General features: G+C 37.4%; 2 protein-coding genes across 2 annotated transcripts; both read right to left on the reverse strand.

The window, feature by feature from the left end:
* Window positions 1–4160: 4160 nt before the first annotated feature.
* Window positions 4161–4760, reverse strand: LOC146729891 (arylsulfatase H-like). The gene has a single exon (XM_085494702.1). It carries the CDS (start codon window positions 4758–4760, stop codon window positions 4161–4163), a length of 600 nt encoding a protein of 199 aa, XP_085350828.1.
* Window positions 4761–4777: 17 nt separating this feature from the next.
* Window positions 4778–16484, reverse strand: LOC144347843 (steryl-sulfatase-like). The gene is made up of 3 exons (XM_085494704.1): window positions 16354–16484; window positions 7282–7322; window positions 4778–5586 (listed from the first exon to the last, which is right to left on the reverse strand). The coding sequence occupies exons 1-3, from the start codon at window positions 16482–16484 to the stop codon at window positions 4778–4780; spliced, it is 981 nt and encodes a 326-aa protein (XP_085350830.1).
* Between the last annotated feature and the right edge of the window lie 1112 nt (window positions 16485–17596).

The following is a 17596-nucleotide window of genomic DNA, read 5'->3' on the forward strand; positions in this document are numbered from 1 at the left end:
ATACATACTTTTAATTACCTGATATATGTTTCCAGTAATATTATTCTTTAACAATTTATAATATAGTCATTTACACCATATGCTATCAAAGGCTTTTTTTGAAATCTACAAATCCAACAAACACTTTGTTTAATTTATCCTTATTATTTGTTGTAACTTTGTTATTAATGTATTTATCAACAATTGTTTTAAGTACAAACATGTTGTCTGTAGTTCTATAACCAGGTCTGAATCCAGCCTGACATTGGTTTAGAATGTCATTTCCCTCAACATAAATATGCAGTCTGTTTGTTATTTAATACAGATGTAAATAGTTTTGCTAGACAACTTGAAAGCGCAATTCCTCTATAATTACTGGGATTGTTTTTATCACCAGATTTGTAAATTGGTTTAATTACACTAATACGCCATTGATCTGCAAACTGCCCTTTGTCTAATATGCTATTAAACAGTTTTCTAATTGGCTTAATTAATACAGACTGTCCATAAATAATCATTTCATTTGTGATGTTATCCTTGCCTGGTGATTTTCTCTTTTTTAATTGTTTAATTGCTTTAATTATTTCTACCGTTGTAATTTCTTTGTTCAGATTAATATTGACCTCTCCGTTTTCCAAATTATGAATATCTGTATCTAATGAAGAGTCATTTTCACATTTCTTGTTCAAATCTGAGAAATGTCTAATCCATTCCTCTACAGTAATATTATCACTAATGCTATACGTCATACATGGGCAGAAAAATAATGTGATAATTTTTGGTACTTGGTTGATTTTATGAAAAATGATATGCGAAATAGAGCAAAACCGCGAAAAAAAACCCAATCGAGTACCGATATTAGTAATTACCGGCACTGCACATCGATCCCCGATGCGACTCGGATTCTAACAGAACTCTGGCAGTAATCACACGTGTCTGCTGACTTCAAATAAATAGGAGATTATATCTAAATATATTTACAACGTTTTTCTGCTTTGGAAGTATGTTTTGTTTTCAATATATGCGCATTTTAGCAGACACAACTTTGTGAAGAACATCGTTCTATGTATAATCGCCAAATTCTTACATCTTACAATCTTACTTGAGTTGCAATGTCATATATCTACGGATAATATTGCCCTTAACACGCATTAAGCAATTATAGGAATTAATTGAGTCTGCTACTAACAGTAGTAACGCGTAGAAACCATATTATTCTACCCACGAACTCGAAAATTGCACATTCGTATTCTGTGCGTTCTCCAGTAATCTAGTTCAAGTCGACTATTACCAGTGATATACCAATAATGAACTGTTCAGGAGCGTTGTTCGGCAAAAAAAGTCTTCTTGCAGAAGTAAATATTTTAGACTAGACATTTTCTAGTTGCTTTATCAGGTCATGACAGGCAAAAACGCATAACTTATTGAATTGAATTCATAATGTTCTCTACACAGTGCAAGTAAAATACATATTTCTAGGAAGCTCGTGTATAGGGAGATATGACTGTACACATAGATTACATAAGTCTCTTTGTTCATTTCATTATTAATAAATGTCTTACACATAAGCTTGAAGAGAACGTTATGAACTCAAGAGTACGGTACATTGTTTTCCTGTCACTACTTTGATTTGATATATATCTAACTTTCCATTATATGTTTATAACATGCATATACGTTTATTTATTGATTGATGTGGTAAACGATCTTTCATTTATATTGTTTGATTGTTATTGATGTTGTTCGATTTATTACCTGTGTGTTAACTTTATTTACGTTCAGATAACACAATGCTTAATCACATTAATGTAATCTGGACGGGAATGGTTATTTGATCTTATTTTATCTTATTTGAATTTTTGTTTTTTTTTAGCAAAACGGCGGCATTTGTGTTATGACGATGTTAATTCGCGCCCACCAATAATTCGGAAACCATTATTTTCCGTGCGTCTCCGAATTAAGCCGAACGCGTCATAATGCCACTCGGCCAAATATGACTCAACCAGAGACGTAAAAGAAATTACGATAAAAAAATGAAAAAAAAAATGCATTTTACAAATTGGTCTACTGTGCCGGTCGCAGGTGTGGCGGCATACACACTTCAAAGACTGCTGCCCGAAATTCACGTAAAAAAAACACGCCCGAGACGAGCTAGTAAGGGACGACGGACCATTCAATAATTGAGGGGAGGCCCACTATTAAAGATGGACTGAATTATTCGCATATGTATAGAAGAAGATTGTCTTCAATTTACAGTCTCTACTCTCCGTTACTCGGCTGTGGCTTTCTACATGTCGCTTTCAGTGACTAGATTCTGCTGGGAAAATCCCACCCTCTACGAAAGTGTGTGTACTAGTAAGTCACAAATAATAACCAATCATCGTACAGTGTAGAAATAACTGACAGACACGTCAAGCCAATCAAACCTAATAACTGTGGCTTGGATAATAAGTTGTATCAAATGTTATTTTGGAGGGAAATTCTGGCAGTCTGTGTGATGAAGACAATAGGCGCGGTAGACCAAATTGTAATGACAAATTTTATATTTGAAATTAAAATTTCAAAAAATAGCGAAAAACCTGTATAAACAAACATCTCAATTAATAGAAATTTGAACATTACTCCTATTTCATATTTATGATTACGAACGTTGAGCAAAATGATGGATTAACGGCTTCAAAAATTGGTTGCCGTCTGTGGCGTTTGCTCGAGTGATTCGCTCAAGATCTTAAAGTTATACTCGTGCTGTACGATTCAGTAGGGTGTTCGGTGGTAATGGACGCTTGTATTTTTTTTGAAAGTATGTTGACTGAGACGACATCACAAAGTTATCGCTAAGAACAAGCTTTATAAAGTCATAAAAACGGGCACGTAATAACGCGTTCGCTCAATGTATCTATACTTACGATATACTAATAAAACATCCACTGGCATAGTATACTACATCGATTTTTGCACAGACGCTCTCTATATACGAGCTCGTGCAATTAAGTGCTGAGTGAGTTTGAAATAATTCAGTTGAAGAATTTCCGAGATAATGCCACGAACGGAAGGACTGACTTACGGGGAGGACGCAAACCCCACTTCGTAACACTAGCCACAGGAGAGAAACATAGCCGTATCTGTAGCGTAATTGTCAATGATTAATATAAACACAATAATAATGTGAATAATTTGGGGACTGGTCTTACACTGTTTTAGTACCACTTTAAATTCAACCACTGGTGCAAGCACTGGAGATATGATGGTACTGCTTTTTCAAACTTATTTCGTAAAGTAAATGCAGTTTTACAACCATCCGAGTTGCGTATTTTAATTATATAATTACTTATTTCAAGTAACATCTTTCTAAATTCATACATATGGCAAAAAGTACTAATGATATCATAAGGTAATCTTATTACATGAATATTATTACAAAACGCTGCTACCCCCTATTACAAAACGCGTAAGTTATTACAAAACGCGTTATTATTACAAAATGCCGCAGTACACCCCCTGACAGCAACGACGATACATACGAATGTTTCAGCGACAATTATTTGAAAACTAATCTATAGACAGTTTACAAATTGGACTAATTAAAGTCCTGTACGGACAGAATAACGCTGAACATAAATGCGTCAGAAATTATAACTTTTTGAAAAAAAATTCAAAATGAGGTCTTTTAAGCTTAAAGGGCGGCAGTCGTCGCGCTGCGCATGTTCGATATTTGTGCTGATAAACATTAATTTCCCCACAATTCAGTGCGCTCTTCTAATGGAAATCACACCTGTATGAGGTTCGACCTGGGCGCGACTTGTTCTAATTACCGCCGGTGACTCCTTCGATACATTCCAAACACCTGAAAAACAGCTAATTAAAGCTTGGTAACGTCTCAGTTTGTACTCGTTGATCTGCTCAACAGTCAAAGTCGCCTTCTTTGTTTATATGAGACTCAAATATCTCGCACATGCGTGGCGCGACGACTACCTCCCTTTAATTGACATGAATTTTGGGAAAGAGTTCCTTAAGGCCCCCTCATCCATAACCTAAACCCTAACTCCCCCCCCCCCAATGTAATTGCCTATTCCCCTCCAAATTCCCCTTTTTGAGTTCATCATGAGCATGGTGTCTCCGATTTCAGCCGCCGTTGTTACGAGTTTTCCAACTTAAGATAGTACTTCCGGTTGGGATATGGCCTAAATGTGGTTTAAATCACTGAAATCTTCTTTTTCTTCTAATTCCTGGTGACAGAAAGGAAAGTTGGAACATGGAAATAACCATGGCAACATTAATGTGTCTAACTGTGTAAACAAATGATTGGGAGTAGTTGATTCGTGTTCGGATAAAATATCTTTAACCAACAGCTGGATGTCAGCCGACTCACTGGTCGATAGAGGGCGCTGCTCACCTGGGTCATCATCTAAGTTATAAATTACAGGTGTTGGCATGACGACTGCACTGTAACATTCATTGTCGGTATATTGATCAACAAAATGTATCTTGTATTTCCCATAAGTCATTGCGGGGATGAGCGCATTTGCACAGTAGTGAAAGAGGTAGTCGTGTGGTGGCGCACTTCTCGGATCTCTCAGCAACGAAAGGAGGCTCTTGCCGTCAATCACGTGGTTTGATACTGTATGATTTAAAATGTCAGTTACAGTTGGAAAAATTTCCATTATGGAAACAATAGCGTCAGTCTCTCTGCCAGGGGTAACAGTTTCTGGCCAACGTACAATGGCGGGGACTCGTATACCGCCCTCATACATCGAATGTTTGCCACCGCGTAGTTGAACCATTTCACTTCTGGTATTCTTTACGTAACCGACGACCCGACTGTATCTTTCGGATTCGGATTTCTGCTGAAAGGATCAATGGAATTGGCTCCATTGTCCGATGCCAATATAACCAGTGTATTGTTCTCAATACCCAATTGCTTCAACAGCGCCATCACTGCTCCGACGCTCCAATCTAGCTCTAGAATCGCGTCTCCAAATGCTCCCATTTTAGATTTATCTCTGAAATGCGCAGAACTGAAAATTGGCGTATGTACTTTGATGTGGGACATATACAAGAAAAACGGTGTGGTGCTGTGACTTCTTATAAAATCGAGTGACTCCCTTGTCACGCGCAGTGTCATGTTTTCTGCTTTGTAAGGCTGTTGAATGACGTCATCATTTCTCATTAATATGCAGGATGACGGATCCAACAATGATATTTTGAGAATGAGTGTAACCAACAGAATTGATGAGATTACGAGGATGTTGAAAGTGCGCCCTCTAACAGGTGAAAATATTTTCAAAATAAACAACGCTCCAATCAAATGCACGTAAATCTTTCTTGCAATGTAATGTGTGAGTAATCGATACACTACGTGCGAATCATTGTCTGTCATCGGTAACCCGTAAAAATAGTCAAACCCATGGTTTGTTGGTAAATACTTTCCTCCACTGCCTATTCCAAGATGCCATTTTCCAATGAGAGCGGTCGCGTAGCCGTGTTCCTTGAATACCTCAGCCAAAGTGATCTCTTCCGGGTCAAGGCCGCCAATTTGTGCAGGACTACACAATACAGAGAATGGAAGAAGTCTGCCTCGAAGCATTCCACTGCGTATCGGGAGACGACCTGAAACAAATAATCACCAAGGAATAAAACGAGTGATCCATCTTATCATCATTTCTTGAATGATTTGGTTCATTTTACGACTTCAATAATATCCTATGCAAGTAAAGTTTAAAGGGCGTTCATTGTTGCGCACAGCGACGTATACAACACGTGTAAAATACATTGTTTGTTTGTCGAACACGCGCTGCACGACGACCACCTCTCTTTAAAATAGTAAAATTGACAAATCTGATGATTAATAGACGGTGGTCGTCGCTCCGCGTCCTGTTCGATATGGGACTCATAGCGACGTATACAACGCGTGTAAAATACATTGTTTATTTACATGAAATTGGAACATGCGCTGCACGACGACCACCGCGCTTTAAAATAGTAAAATTGACAAATCTGATGATTAATAGGCGGTGGTCGTCGCGCCGCGTCCTGTTCGATATGGGACTCATAGCGACGTATAAAACGCGTGTAAAATACATTGTTTATTTACATGAAATTGGAACACGCGCTGCAGGACGACCCTTGTCTCATTCCCACTTTATATTATATCTCCCACCGATTTTTAAAATGACAATGAGAAATGATAAAATCATTTGGTTTGGCCACAAATCGTGAACTATTGGAGCACTGAAGCAAGCCCACACTGAAGGTGGCGATGTTCAATCACTACTTGTACATATACATGTAGTACCACTATATTGAAAAAAAGAATGTGTAAATAAAATGTTCTGGGTACATGTGTACGCGAAATGACCCCATCTCATTTTAAAATGGACAACCCTTAATCTGTCTCAAGTGAAAATTCAGCACACCGTTTTACGGCAAGGATTTTTTATATGATTTGATGCAGGATTCTGCTGACTTGCATAATTATATTAAGTGCACTCGAGTGACGTCACAGCGTATGGGGGCGCTTGTCAAAACGCTTACATTCATTACTAGTATTCAAAGTCGAGAACACGAAAGAAAATATTACTGTAAAATACTTTATTTTCGCTTGGAATTAATTTTCGCTATTTTCGCTGGAGGAATGATTCAGTGAAAATAAAATCCAGCGAATATACCATTTTTTCTATATTTTACATTCAACTTAAACATAAATTCCATACAAAACACCCAAAAAGCGAAAAATTAATACCAGCTAAAATAAAGTATTTTACAGTATATTATTACATTCTCTGCGATGCAATTACGACAATGTTAAGAAGGTATGGGTTTTCTTTTTTTTCGAGGATGACAAAAGTAAAATTATTTGTCATCGAAAAATACAAACGTTTCTAACTTCTCAGTGCTGAAACTGTCCGAAGTCCGCAGACACAATTACATAAATAAAAACATCATTATTCTGAGTAAAATATGATGCATATTGCAGCGTATATTTTTATTATTTTTTTTGCTATATTTTATATTATTTTGTAATTTTTCATTAAGTAAATATTATTTTAACTGTGACGTCACCTGATGTGATTTCGCGATAACCAAAAGCTACCATCAAATAATTAATAAAATAAAATAATAATATAAAATTATTTATAATAATATAAAAATATATAATATCTGCAATTAAAAAGAAAAACATGAACAACAATGATTTTATTAATCCGATTTAGATAAGTAAATGGAATAAAAAGAGTTCCGGGTGAAGTAACCAAACCAGGGTATCATAAAATACCTGCACACGTGATCTGCTCGTGACCTTACCTTCGTCATGAATGCTTGTGTATCGATTTCTTCGAGGAACCCTGAATTTCAAGAAATAATTTCGACAAATTTCAAACTTATTAAAAAGAACTTCGTACGTACCGGTCATTAGCGCGGCTCTGCTCGGTGTGCAGGTGGGACTTGAGTACATGTGTGTGAACTTTAACCCCTCAATATTCGGAGTCTGTAAGTATTTGTTTCCATAGCAGCCGAGATTTCCATATCCCATGTCATCGACCAGTATTATGACGACATTCGGTTTTGTTAGCGCGATAATCCGCGTGAAGAAAACTAGACAAAGCAGGAGTGAAATGAGCATCGTGGAAGCCATTATGATCCGATGACGTCGGCGACAGTCTCGTGTTTACACAGTATATTGGTACAAAGTATTTTATTAGGGGGTGTGGCAGAAACGAACTGGACTCTTTGTTGAGTCGAAGGCAGAATTTGAAACTTGTCAACAAACAAGCTGCTCTCTGATTGGTCGTACTGTTACGTGTAGCTAGCCAATCAGACACAATCTTGTATCTGCACATTGGTTATAGCACCAATCTACCTGTCTTTCCTAGATGAAATATACTACTTTTTATGTCTTATTTTAATTTATTTGTGTATACGGGGACACGCAACTCATTCATTCATTCATTCATTCATTTATTTATTTATTTATTTATTGGTATCCGTCGGATTGTAGATGCTCACTCATACTATCATGTTTGTCCTTCTTGGTCTTTTTTTTCAGCACAGAGTGAACGCCTTTCCGGAAGGCCGGTAACCCCTTGGTTTTGTGACTGAAAAAAAAATCGTTTTCGGGTTTTAAACCGCAAGCCGGTTAGAACGCATTTTGCAACTTCAGTCTTTCTTTACACGATACTGTAAAACCAATTATCTTCACTGACATTTAATTTCACTATTTTGATGTCTTGAGTCTATTCACTGTATTTTAATTACAAGAATTTGCCAAGCAATCAATAAGATTTATTGTCCATGTAGGTTTAATTTAGCGAATTTAACTTTAACAAAAAGATTGACACCAAACTCCACTAATTCTTTTTTTTAAGTAAAAGCAAGTTTTCCAAGAAAAAAACTTTTATTCACAATTTCCACAACTATTTTTTAGTTGAGTCGAAGCATTGCTGAATTTGATACGCCAAAAAATAAGCAGCAGCTCCATGGTCTGTCAAAAAACATTAGACTGGCACATTCTGGGCGATTTATTTCTTTTTAAAAAATATCGCGAAATGAAGGTGTTAATGTGAAATCCCCTGTAATCGTGGAGGTTTCGCGTTCATCTCAAATTTCGCAAAACTATTCCAAGTTTTTTATTATTATAATTTAACTAAAAAAATCACAACTGTGCAAGTCTAAGTAAACAGTTGATCCGCCAGTTCTCACTAAAAGAATTGGTTCTCGGCGTCCCTTGAAGCTCACACAAATCCGTCCGTTCGCTGGTCCCCGACGTCATTTGAAGTCTGAACCACAAAACCACAAGACGGATTAAAACAAATCTGATGAAAATAGTATGCAGTGATAGGCGTCATTGTTTTTAAATTCCATAATTTTTTTTTGTTATTTTAGTTTATTCTTGCCGTTATTCAGTTTTCTATATTGAATCGTTGAAAAATTGTGACTGCCAACAACAGCATTCGTTTGACAGAATACTGTTAATACGAGTTTTTAAGTACGTATACGTAGATATAATCTGTCAAAATGGAGGTTTTATATTATGAAAATTTATAATTAATGTTTTTAGCGGAGTGCAAAATATCAAAACAATTATTTTGAAATTCAAAATGTTAGTCCGTCTTGTCAGATCAGGGTAGTTTCCGTTCAGTGCGAGATCCCGCGTTATGAGTGACATCGAACGTAAAACCAGGACGAACAAAGGTTATGGAGTCGTAGTGTAGTTAAACGTCGCGTGGGATTTGACAAACGCGAAATTATTTGTTTTTGTATTTCCACGCTCAGTAATGTGCTATATACATTTGACTATGACCAATTTTAATAAAGTGGAGGTATCCCAACGCAATGCCCTCCTCTCAATTCAAGTTCAAAATCAAATCGTTCAATTTTTGTGAGAGACGTCCTCGGGCTGTCCACGCCTTTCACACAATACGTGAAATCTCGCACAATTTCAGAATATACATAAAAAAGCCGCCGTCTGAAAAACATTTGTTGTCTTTATCCAGATGTCAAATTTAATCACAAACCACATATAAAATGTACATATGACCAAGATCACGTCGGAGTAATTACTTTCAAACTTTTTGAGCACAGCTCAGTCCAATCACAAATGATTGGATGTACAGTTCCACCCACAAGTACCCCCAATCCAACCTTTCCATCCACACTCACTCACTCACTCCATTCCAACCCCTCCATCCACAATCATTCCATTTCAACCTTTCAATCCAGAATCTCCCACAATAGCCCCCTACATTCACAATCACTTCATTCCAACCATGGTGGCCTCATTCCATCCAGAATTACCCAAATTCAACCCACAACCACCCAATTTCACTTCCATCCCCCTACATTCATACCATTCCCACACCACAATCACTTCATTACAGCCATGGTAGCCTCATTCCACCCAGAATTACCCGATTCTAGCCCCATTCCCCGAACATTCACATCATTCCAGCCTACAATCACTTCATTACAGCCATGGTAGCACCATTCCATACAGAATTACCCAAGTCCAGCCCATAATCACCCCATTCAAACATTTCAACCACCCATTCGACGCTGGGAGTTCAAATTGCATGAACATTACTGTCTCATTGATATATGAAAAATACAAGGGAAAATGACCAACAAGTTGAATATACCGGTAGCTAACACAAAGACAAGTCACAAATATTTTTCTTTTTTGCATGCGCAATTAGAGTTGAGTTGTTGTTTTTTTGAAGGGTGTGTTGTCCACAATTTGAGGGGAATGTCAATTCAAGGTTAAATGTTACTGGTATATAATATTCACATGTTCATGGCAGGGGGCTGTTCTTCAGTTTGATTATCAAATTTAGGTAACGTCATTGTTGTTTGTCAGATGTGCACATTAAAATTATTAAAATGTTCTCCGGGCGAGGTGAGGCGACCTCAAGACCGGTACATTAGAAAAATAAAAAAAAATTTAGTAAACAAAAATATGATAATTAAAGTCTAATATTTACTTCGCCAAGCACTGCTGTTTTCGTTACACATGTCACGATTTGAAATTTGCACCAAATATGTCACTTGACAGGGAACGCATGCGCAGATGAGATGAGAACAGAAAAAAACGTCCAAATAAACTTTGAAAAGTAGTAATCAAAATAGAGAAATTGATTAATTTCGTACAACTGCAAAGTACTCCACTATTGAAAGTTTGTGAGTACGGAAAAAACAGCGCCACCAGGCGGATGATGATAGAGCAAGACAGGTTGCACATAAATGCCTCACCAATTAGATCTTTAAACATTCAAAATGAGGTCTCTTAAGATTAATTGTCATGATTTTTTAGAAAGAGTTCTTTGAGCCCCTCATCCATAACCTAAACCTTTTAACACCCCAGACCCCCTCAATGTAATTGCCTATTCCCTGCAAATAAATATCTGAAGAAGAGCTTATGGAATTAAAATGGGGAAGATGCACTGGAGGGGCAAAGTGTGAGGTTTTGATTCGTGACTGCGTTATATCCAAAATAAGTAAGAGATGCCAGGCTATGCAAACAAATCAATCACAAGAAACGAATACGTAAATAATAAACGCGTAGAGTAGTTTATTACATCAATACAGTATATACACTGAAATACCGGAGAATTTACCATAAATTAATATGTAAGCAAACGTTAAACACAACAACGCGGTAAAGACTGGCGCTAAAATAGTTGCGCGTCCTATTTATAGGCTCGGTAGGATACTGAACACTAGGCGGGAATGTCCGCGAATAGACCTAGCTCGAGCCATTCCATTAGAGCGCGTCCGTTCCATTAGAGAGCGTTCCATTAAAGAGCGGTCACGTGACGTGTGATCACCTGACAAGTGCTGGATACACGCTCTAACGGAAAATACCGTTATGTTTAGAGAATTTACGAACCGTTACGAAAGAGTTTGCTCGTTCGAAGACCGTTTTTGTAAAAGCGACAGCCTTGGTCGATACACTGTTCATTTACACAATCTTTCCTGGCACCATACGCACTCACACTGTTAGCGGCGGAGTGAAACGCGCCCATGTCATGCCATTAACCGATTACTGACGTCTATGTATTTCATGTCTTTGGCATGAAAGCTATAAAATATATAAAATACAATGCCTTGCTATCGTTTGGACATTTCAAATATTTAACTAGTCTAGCGTTTTTTTTTCATTCCATTGGAGACGAGTCGCTCTTCATTTCATTACAGGACGGTATGACCCAAACCACCCTCTAACGTCGCTCTATTTACTTGAATTGATATGGGAGCTATTAAATATATTTAATACAATATATTCAAACAGTTTTGAACATTTCAGTTATTTAATTGGCCAAGCGATCGTGTCATTCCATTACAGACGAGTCGCTCTTCATTCCATTACAGGACCGTATGACCAAAACCACCCTCTAACGTAGCTGTATTTACTTGAATTGATATGGGAGCTATTAAATATATTTAATACAATATATTCAAACAGTTTTCAACATTTCAGTTATTTAATTGCCCAAGCGATCGTGTCATTCCATTACAGACGAGTCGCTCTTCATTCCATTACAGGACGGTATGACCAAAGACATGAAATACATAGACGTCAGTAATCGGTTAATGGCATGACTTGGGCGCGTTTCACTCCGCCGCTAACAGTGTGAGTGCGTATGGTGCCAGGAAAGATTGTGTAAATGAACAGTGTATCGACCAAGGCTGTCGCTTTTACAAAAACGGTCTTCGAACGAGCAAACTCTTTCGTAACGGTTCGTAAATTCGCTAAACCTAACGGTATTTTCCGTTAGAGCGTGTATCCAGCACTTGTCAGGTGATCACACGTCACGTGACCGCTCTCTAATGGAACGCTCTCTAATGGAACGGACGCGCTTTAATGGAATGGCTCGAGCTAGGTCTCTCCAATTGGCCGAAAGTTAACATTATAGAAATACGTAACATAGCGGTGTTTTCTACCACGTTCGCATTTGTGTCAACAGCATGTCTATTTATAGACGTGGTTTAAAGCAAAAACATGTACATGTATGAAATATATAAAGTACTCAAAACAGTATTTAAGGTATAGATGCAGGTTCGTGGGCACTTGGGGATGAATTTTCTGTGTTTTTTTTGCTTTTTATTATCCAAACAGTCTTGGCTATAGACTGTTAAAATTTCACAGCATCGTGAATAGTGGAACATACTCAAAAGACGATTTTAAAATATAGAAAACTGGTACAAACATTCTCTCTTCTGAATGCTTAGCAAGATTTAGCAAGGCTGTACATAAATAATCAAAAAGAAACATGGTGAAAAAAAGTAATGACGGGATCTCTATATCATGCATTATATTTAACTTTTTACAAAACGATAATAGGTTTAAATTTGGAACTGTTACAGCCATTTTAATTATGAGCATTAGCAAACTTCTTACTGAGTGAATGGTTATGCAAATTAACCATTATCTCTACTTGTGTTTTTCAGTTTACCATGGAAGTTCAATAAATCGCACACTTCTTGTTTATTTTGAGTGAAACTTTCACACAACGTTTATCAGTTGTTTATTAACAAATGGGCGTCCAGGCGTATATATAGTATGTTTTCTTTTCATATTACAAAGTTGTCAAGCAGGATGTGTGCCATATAGTCAATCCCGGTCAGTATTTCACACTTCGAATGTCATTGTTCGAGAATGCAAAGCTTTAAAAATAAGCCCAGACGTCCTTTTGTTCGTAGAGACGTCGTCAAAATAGTGTGAAAATGGCAAGATAAACTGACAAAAACTGTGGGAGCTAATTAATTTTCAATCTCTCTGACCAACCAGAAAACACGAACGGAGATAATTGCCGTTTTATGAAAGTGACTTTAATCGTCCACAAAAATGGCTATTGCATCACGACGACATGCCAGAATCCATCATACACCGACACTTGCTGATGTTCAATCGTCAGATAAAAAAATAAAATAAAAATATTTACAATACGAGGGAAACGGACATAAATCGTCCGCGGAGTCAAAACCTTGCGTGAAAACTGTCATGGCGCCGTGTTATTTTTCCACTTAGGGAGGGGCACAATGGACTACGTAAAGCCGATGAGATATTCATACAGTTATATAAACATAGCGATCGCCATTGGATGGGTTGAGTCCTCAAACCTTTAAAAAATACTCTGTATGACGCAGTTTTTCACGATCACCGGTGAAATGGACCGTGCAAAGCTGGACGGCAAGGTTGAAATGAGCCGTAATATTTTGCTACAGCATCTCGTTGCCGATGTTTCTGTAATTTTCGGGCTATTTTTAATTTTTAATTAACCGAGCATTTCACGTTTGTGTATTTTGCCACTGAAATGTGAGTTATCGATGACAGCACAGCAATGGTCTGAATGGTGTTTATTCACTACATCACAATGCTATCAGCACGGTGATCGTTACAGCGAAACGACAAATGTATAATTAGTCAGTTTTATAATGCCTTCAGAGAAAAAAATGCGTGAAAAAAATATTTAACAGTACTCCACTGGAAGCTGCCAGGCTAGAAGTTGTCAACATGTTGCGAGATAAGGGTGAAAAAGTTTACTTATCATTTGCAACTGTATGTTTTTTTTTTATATTCCGCTAGCGTGCTGGAAGCGTCTACGTCTTGTCTGTTTTGTTTTGTAGTTTGCGAGTCTAGTTGATAGCGCTTGAGGTAAATAAACAGGGTCGCAGACAAGAAGTTACACAGCAACTCATTTGCATATAACGTCAACAGTGACTTGTCAACGAAAGAGCAACGTAAACAAACTTTCGGGACTTTTAATCACATACGCATGCCTCGATTCCCTATATTTTTAAAATCCATTCTTGGGCATGTTCCTGCATTGACAATGCTCAGAAATGTTAACACTATCTAGCCAAGACTGGGTAAGAAAAGCAAAAAAAAAAAAAAATTCACTCCGAGTGCTCACGAACCTGCATCTATACCTTAAGAAAACTTCAATAATACAATAATAAGAGGTTTCGAGTGATAACGATCAAATGCTTAAAGCGGGAGGGTTGTCACCTGCACATGCGTGGGAATTGAGTCCCAAGCGACGATAACAACACACGCTAAAACGCAAAGGCTCATGGGTAGACGCTTGTTTGTAAACAATGACACGCTATGGCCAACTGACGCATGCGCAGGTGACAACTCTCCCGCTTTAACACGAAACAAAGTTAGGATGAGAGTTATGTGTGAAGGGGCCCGAAATTTGCCCCCTTTTGGAGTTCATTAATTAAGAGCATGGTGTCTACGATTTCAGCGGTCGATTTTACGAGTTTTCCAACTTCCGCTTGGGATATGGCCTAAATGAGGTTTAAATCACTGAAATCTTCTTTTTCTTCTAATTCTTGGTGACAGAAAGAAAAGTTGGAACATGCACTGGGCAAAATCGTTGGTATACGGCGGGTACATTAGCGTATTCGCACGCGTATATTCCCGATATTCGAAGATATACGTTGGTCGGCGCACACGTACATTCAACGTATGTACGGGGTTTACGCAACGTATATTCACACATTCGGAACATACTGATACGTAAATATACACAACAGTATATTTACGCAGACCGGAAGTATACAGTGCGCACATTAACGTACACCTAATGCAGAACAATGCCGTCTAACGTATTCCTACGTATACGTAGTATATTCGGACACGTGATAAACCACTGCACAGAGTTAATACTGACGCAGATCGACGTATACGTAGCGTATACTGTCACGCAATAAACCAGTGCACGCAATTAACATCGGCGTAGATCTACGTATATTTTGCGTATACTCGGCATATTTAAAGCGCATGCTATTGGCTGATTTTTCAGGAACATTTGCATACAGGTCACATATTTTAGGTCATGCTTTATTTCCGGTTAATCATTCACGTAGTAATTTGGTTCTTGGGCGCCGCACGTGCTTGTAATTTTTCTAGGTACTAGTATTTTGTTTATAAATAAAGTATCGATAGTATTACTCGTGTTTGCTACCGCAACACATTTATTTATAAACACAATACAACAACCTAGCAATATCACGAGCTCCTGTTACAGTCATATACATGTAAAGATAAAGAAATGGTTATTGCCACACCCATGGCCATCCCAGTGATCAGACACTTTTTTTTTATGAACACAGGACCAGCAACGAGGCATTAACCCTTTCTTTATCTGTAAGTTACAAGTGACTGTTCTCCCGTGACTTGCATCAGACTAGATCGCATACCACAGAAAATTAAACGTGGGAGGTGATTCACAATGAAATATTTGGCCACTCGATGTTCAACACAAGTAGGATCAGGGTAACGTGAACAGTTCATAATCGGAAATAACGTTTACAGTAGATCTACGGTCAACGATAACACATTGCAACTAATGCAATTTCGTGTTAATTAATATTGAGGAGTTGTTTTTGGGTAATTGCAAAGGTGGGAATAAAAGACATACATTTGTGATTCAAGCGATTTAGTATTTATTTGTAATAACAATACACACACTTACAAGTACACAAATCTTCCTCGACATACATAAATAAATCATATGGGGTTTTAATTCCAATTTAATTGAAGGTGAAAAATAAGTTCATTTCAAGTGGTTTAAATTTAGTGGACTTCTTTAACAGAAATAACGAAATTCAACAATTAATGCATTTAATGTCAAGTAATTTATAAATTCAATGAAACAAAAGAAATAAAATTCCAGTTATAAGCTAAAAATATTGAAAGGGTTCGTTTGGGTAGGAATCAGAAAAAAATCACTCTGGTCATCAAAACTTAGGGCAATCACGTGGGGTTTGACAGGTACATGGTGGTCCTACTTATTTCTGGAGCATGCGGATCGGTTGCCTCCTTGCCACTCGGTTGTCTTAATCCAAAATCAAGTCGTTCAGTGCCATGACCTGAATTTCGGAGACCTCACAATGAACATTCCTTTCCGATCTTCTTCGCCGTCTTTCTCATCTGACATCATAATGTCCAAAACTTTCGTCACCATCTCTTGTTCTTCCTCTTTAATTTCTTTTCCCGACATTCCGTCAGCTGCAATGATAGAAATGTTATTTATAACTAACACTATATTTATTATTCATGCTATTTTAACAAGCTTGAATGAAACGAATTCAAAATTATAAAAACTATAAATTAACACTTACTCATCTCCTCCTTGGTTCTTTATTTGTTTTTTCCAAGCTGTATAAAAACACTCTCGTCTCTCTCTGTCATTTTCTGGTAACAGTACCTAAAATAGAATATGTAACAGTTTAATTGATTTGAATAGGAAATTTGAATAGGAAAAGGTGTTGTATTATAATGTTTGGTGACCTGGGCAGTTTTTACTCAATATATTACCGACTCAACAGTGGGCAATGAGATTCAAATCTACCTCCCGCTCGAAATCAAAACGTGCTAATCATTGTAGTAATAACTTATGTATTTTATATTTAAAATTATAGGGTGAAAAATTTGTTAAGAAAACGCAAGCCAATCACCAAGAATAAAAAATGCACGCGAGCTGTAGTTGTAACAAACGTTGACACATTCAAGAAAAATTAAAAAAAATATAAATAAGACAGCGTGAAAAAAAATTAATTGCAATGGTCATATTCCGTGATTTCAAATGTTTGCCTCAAATATTATGCCACATAAAACTGTTGTTAAAATGCAAGTTGGTATGAAGTATTAGTGCCATATGACTACATCCACCCGCACTTGCTTACAGCATGGAGGTAAAAATCTCTTTTTACCTCCATGCTTACAGGAAGTCAGTAGAAGACAAAAGATTTTTTTCGTTAGTGTGAGGAAACGTTGGTCAGCGTGGCGGGGGGGGGGACCAGAGGTGTTAATCCGAAAATTCATTGTCTGTTCTTGTTTGTGATTGGTTCAGGCAACGTTTCGAGGATCGCGTCGTAGCTCCTTCGTTGGTAGTGGGAGCGTGTAAATGGCGAGAGCCGGGTTACCACGAAAGTTGGGTTACCGCTATCGCCATTTATACACTACCATATTTTATTTAATAAAACAATAAAACAAGAGACTGTATGCAAGTCTAACGCCCACTTTACACTAGCCTGTATCGGTTAATTGCTGAACAGCCTGAGCCCTTTGTCAATTTGAGTAGAGCTCTTTGAAAACAATGAAGGATCAGAC

Source organism: Saccoglossus kowalevskii, chromosome 20 (assembly GCF_978046115.1).
Source record: "Saccoglossus kowalevskii chromosome 20, keSacKowa6.1, whole genome shotgun sequence".
Lineage (NCBI taxonomy): Eukaryota > Metazoa > Hemichordata > Enteropneusta > Harrimaniidae > Saccoglossus > Saccoglossus kowalevskii.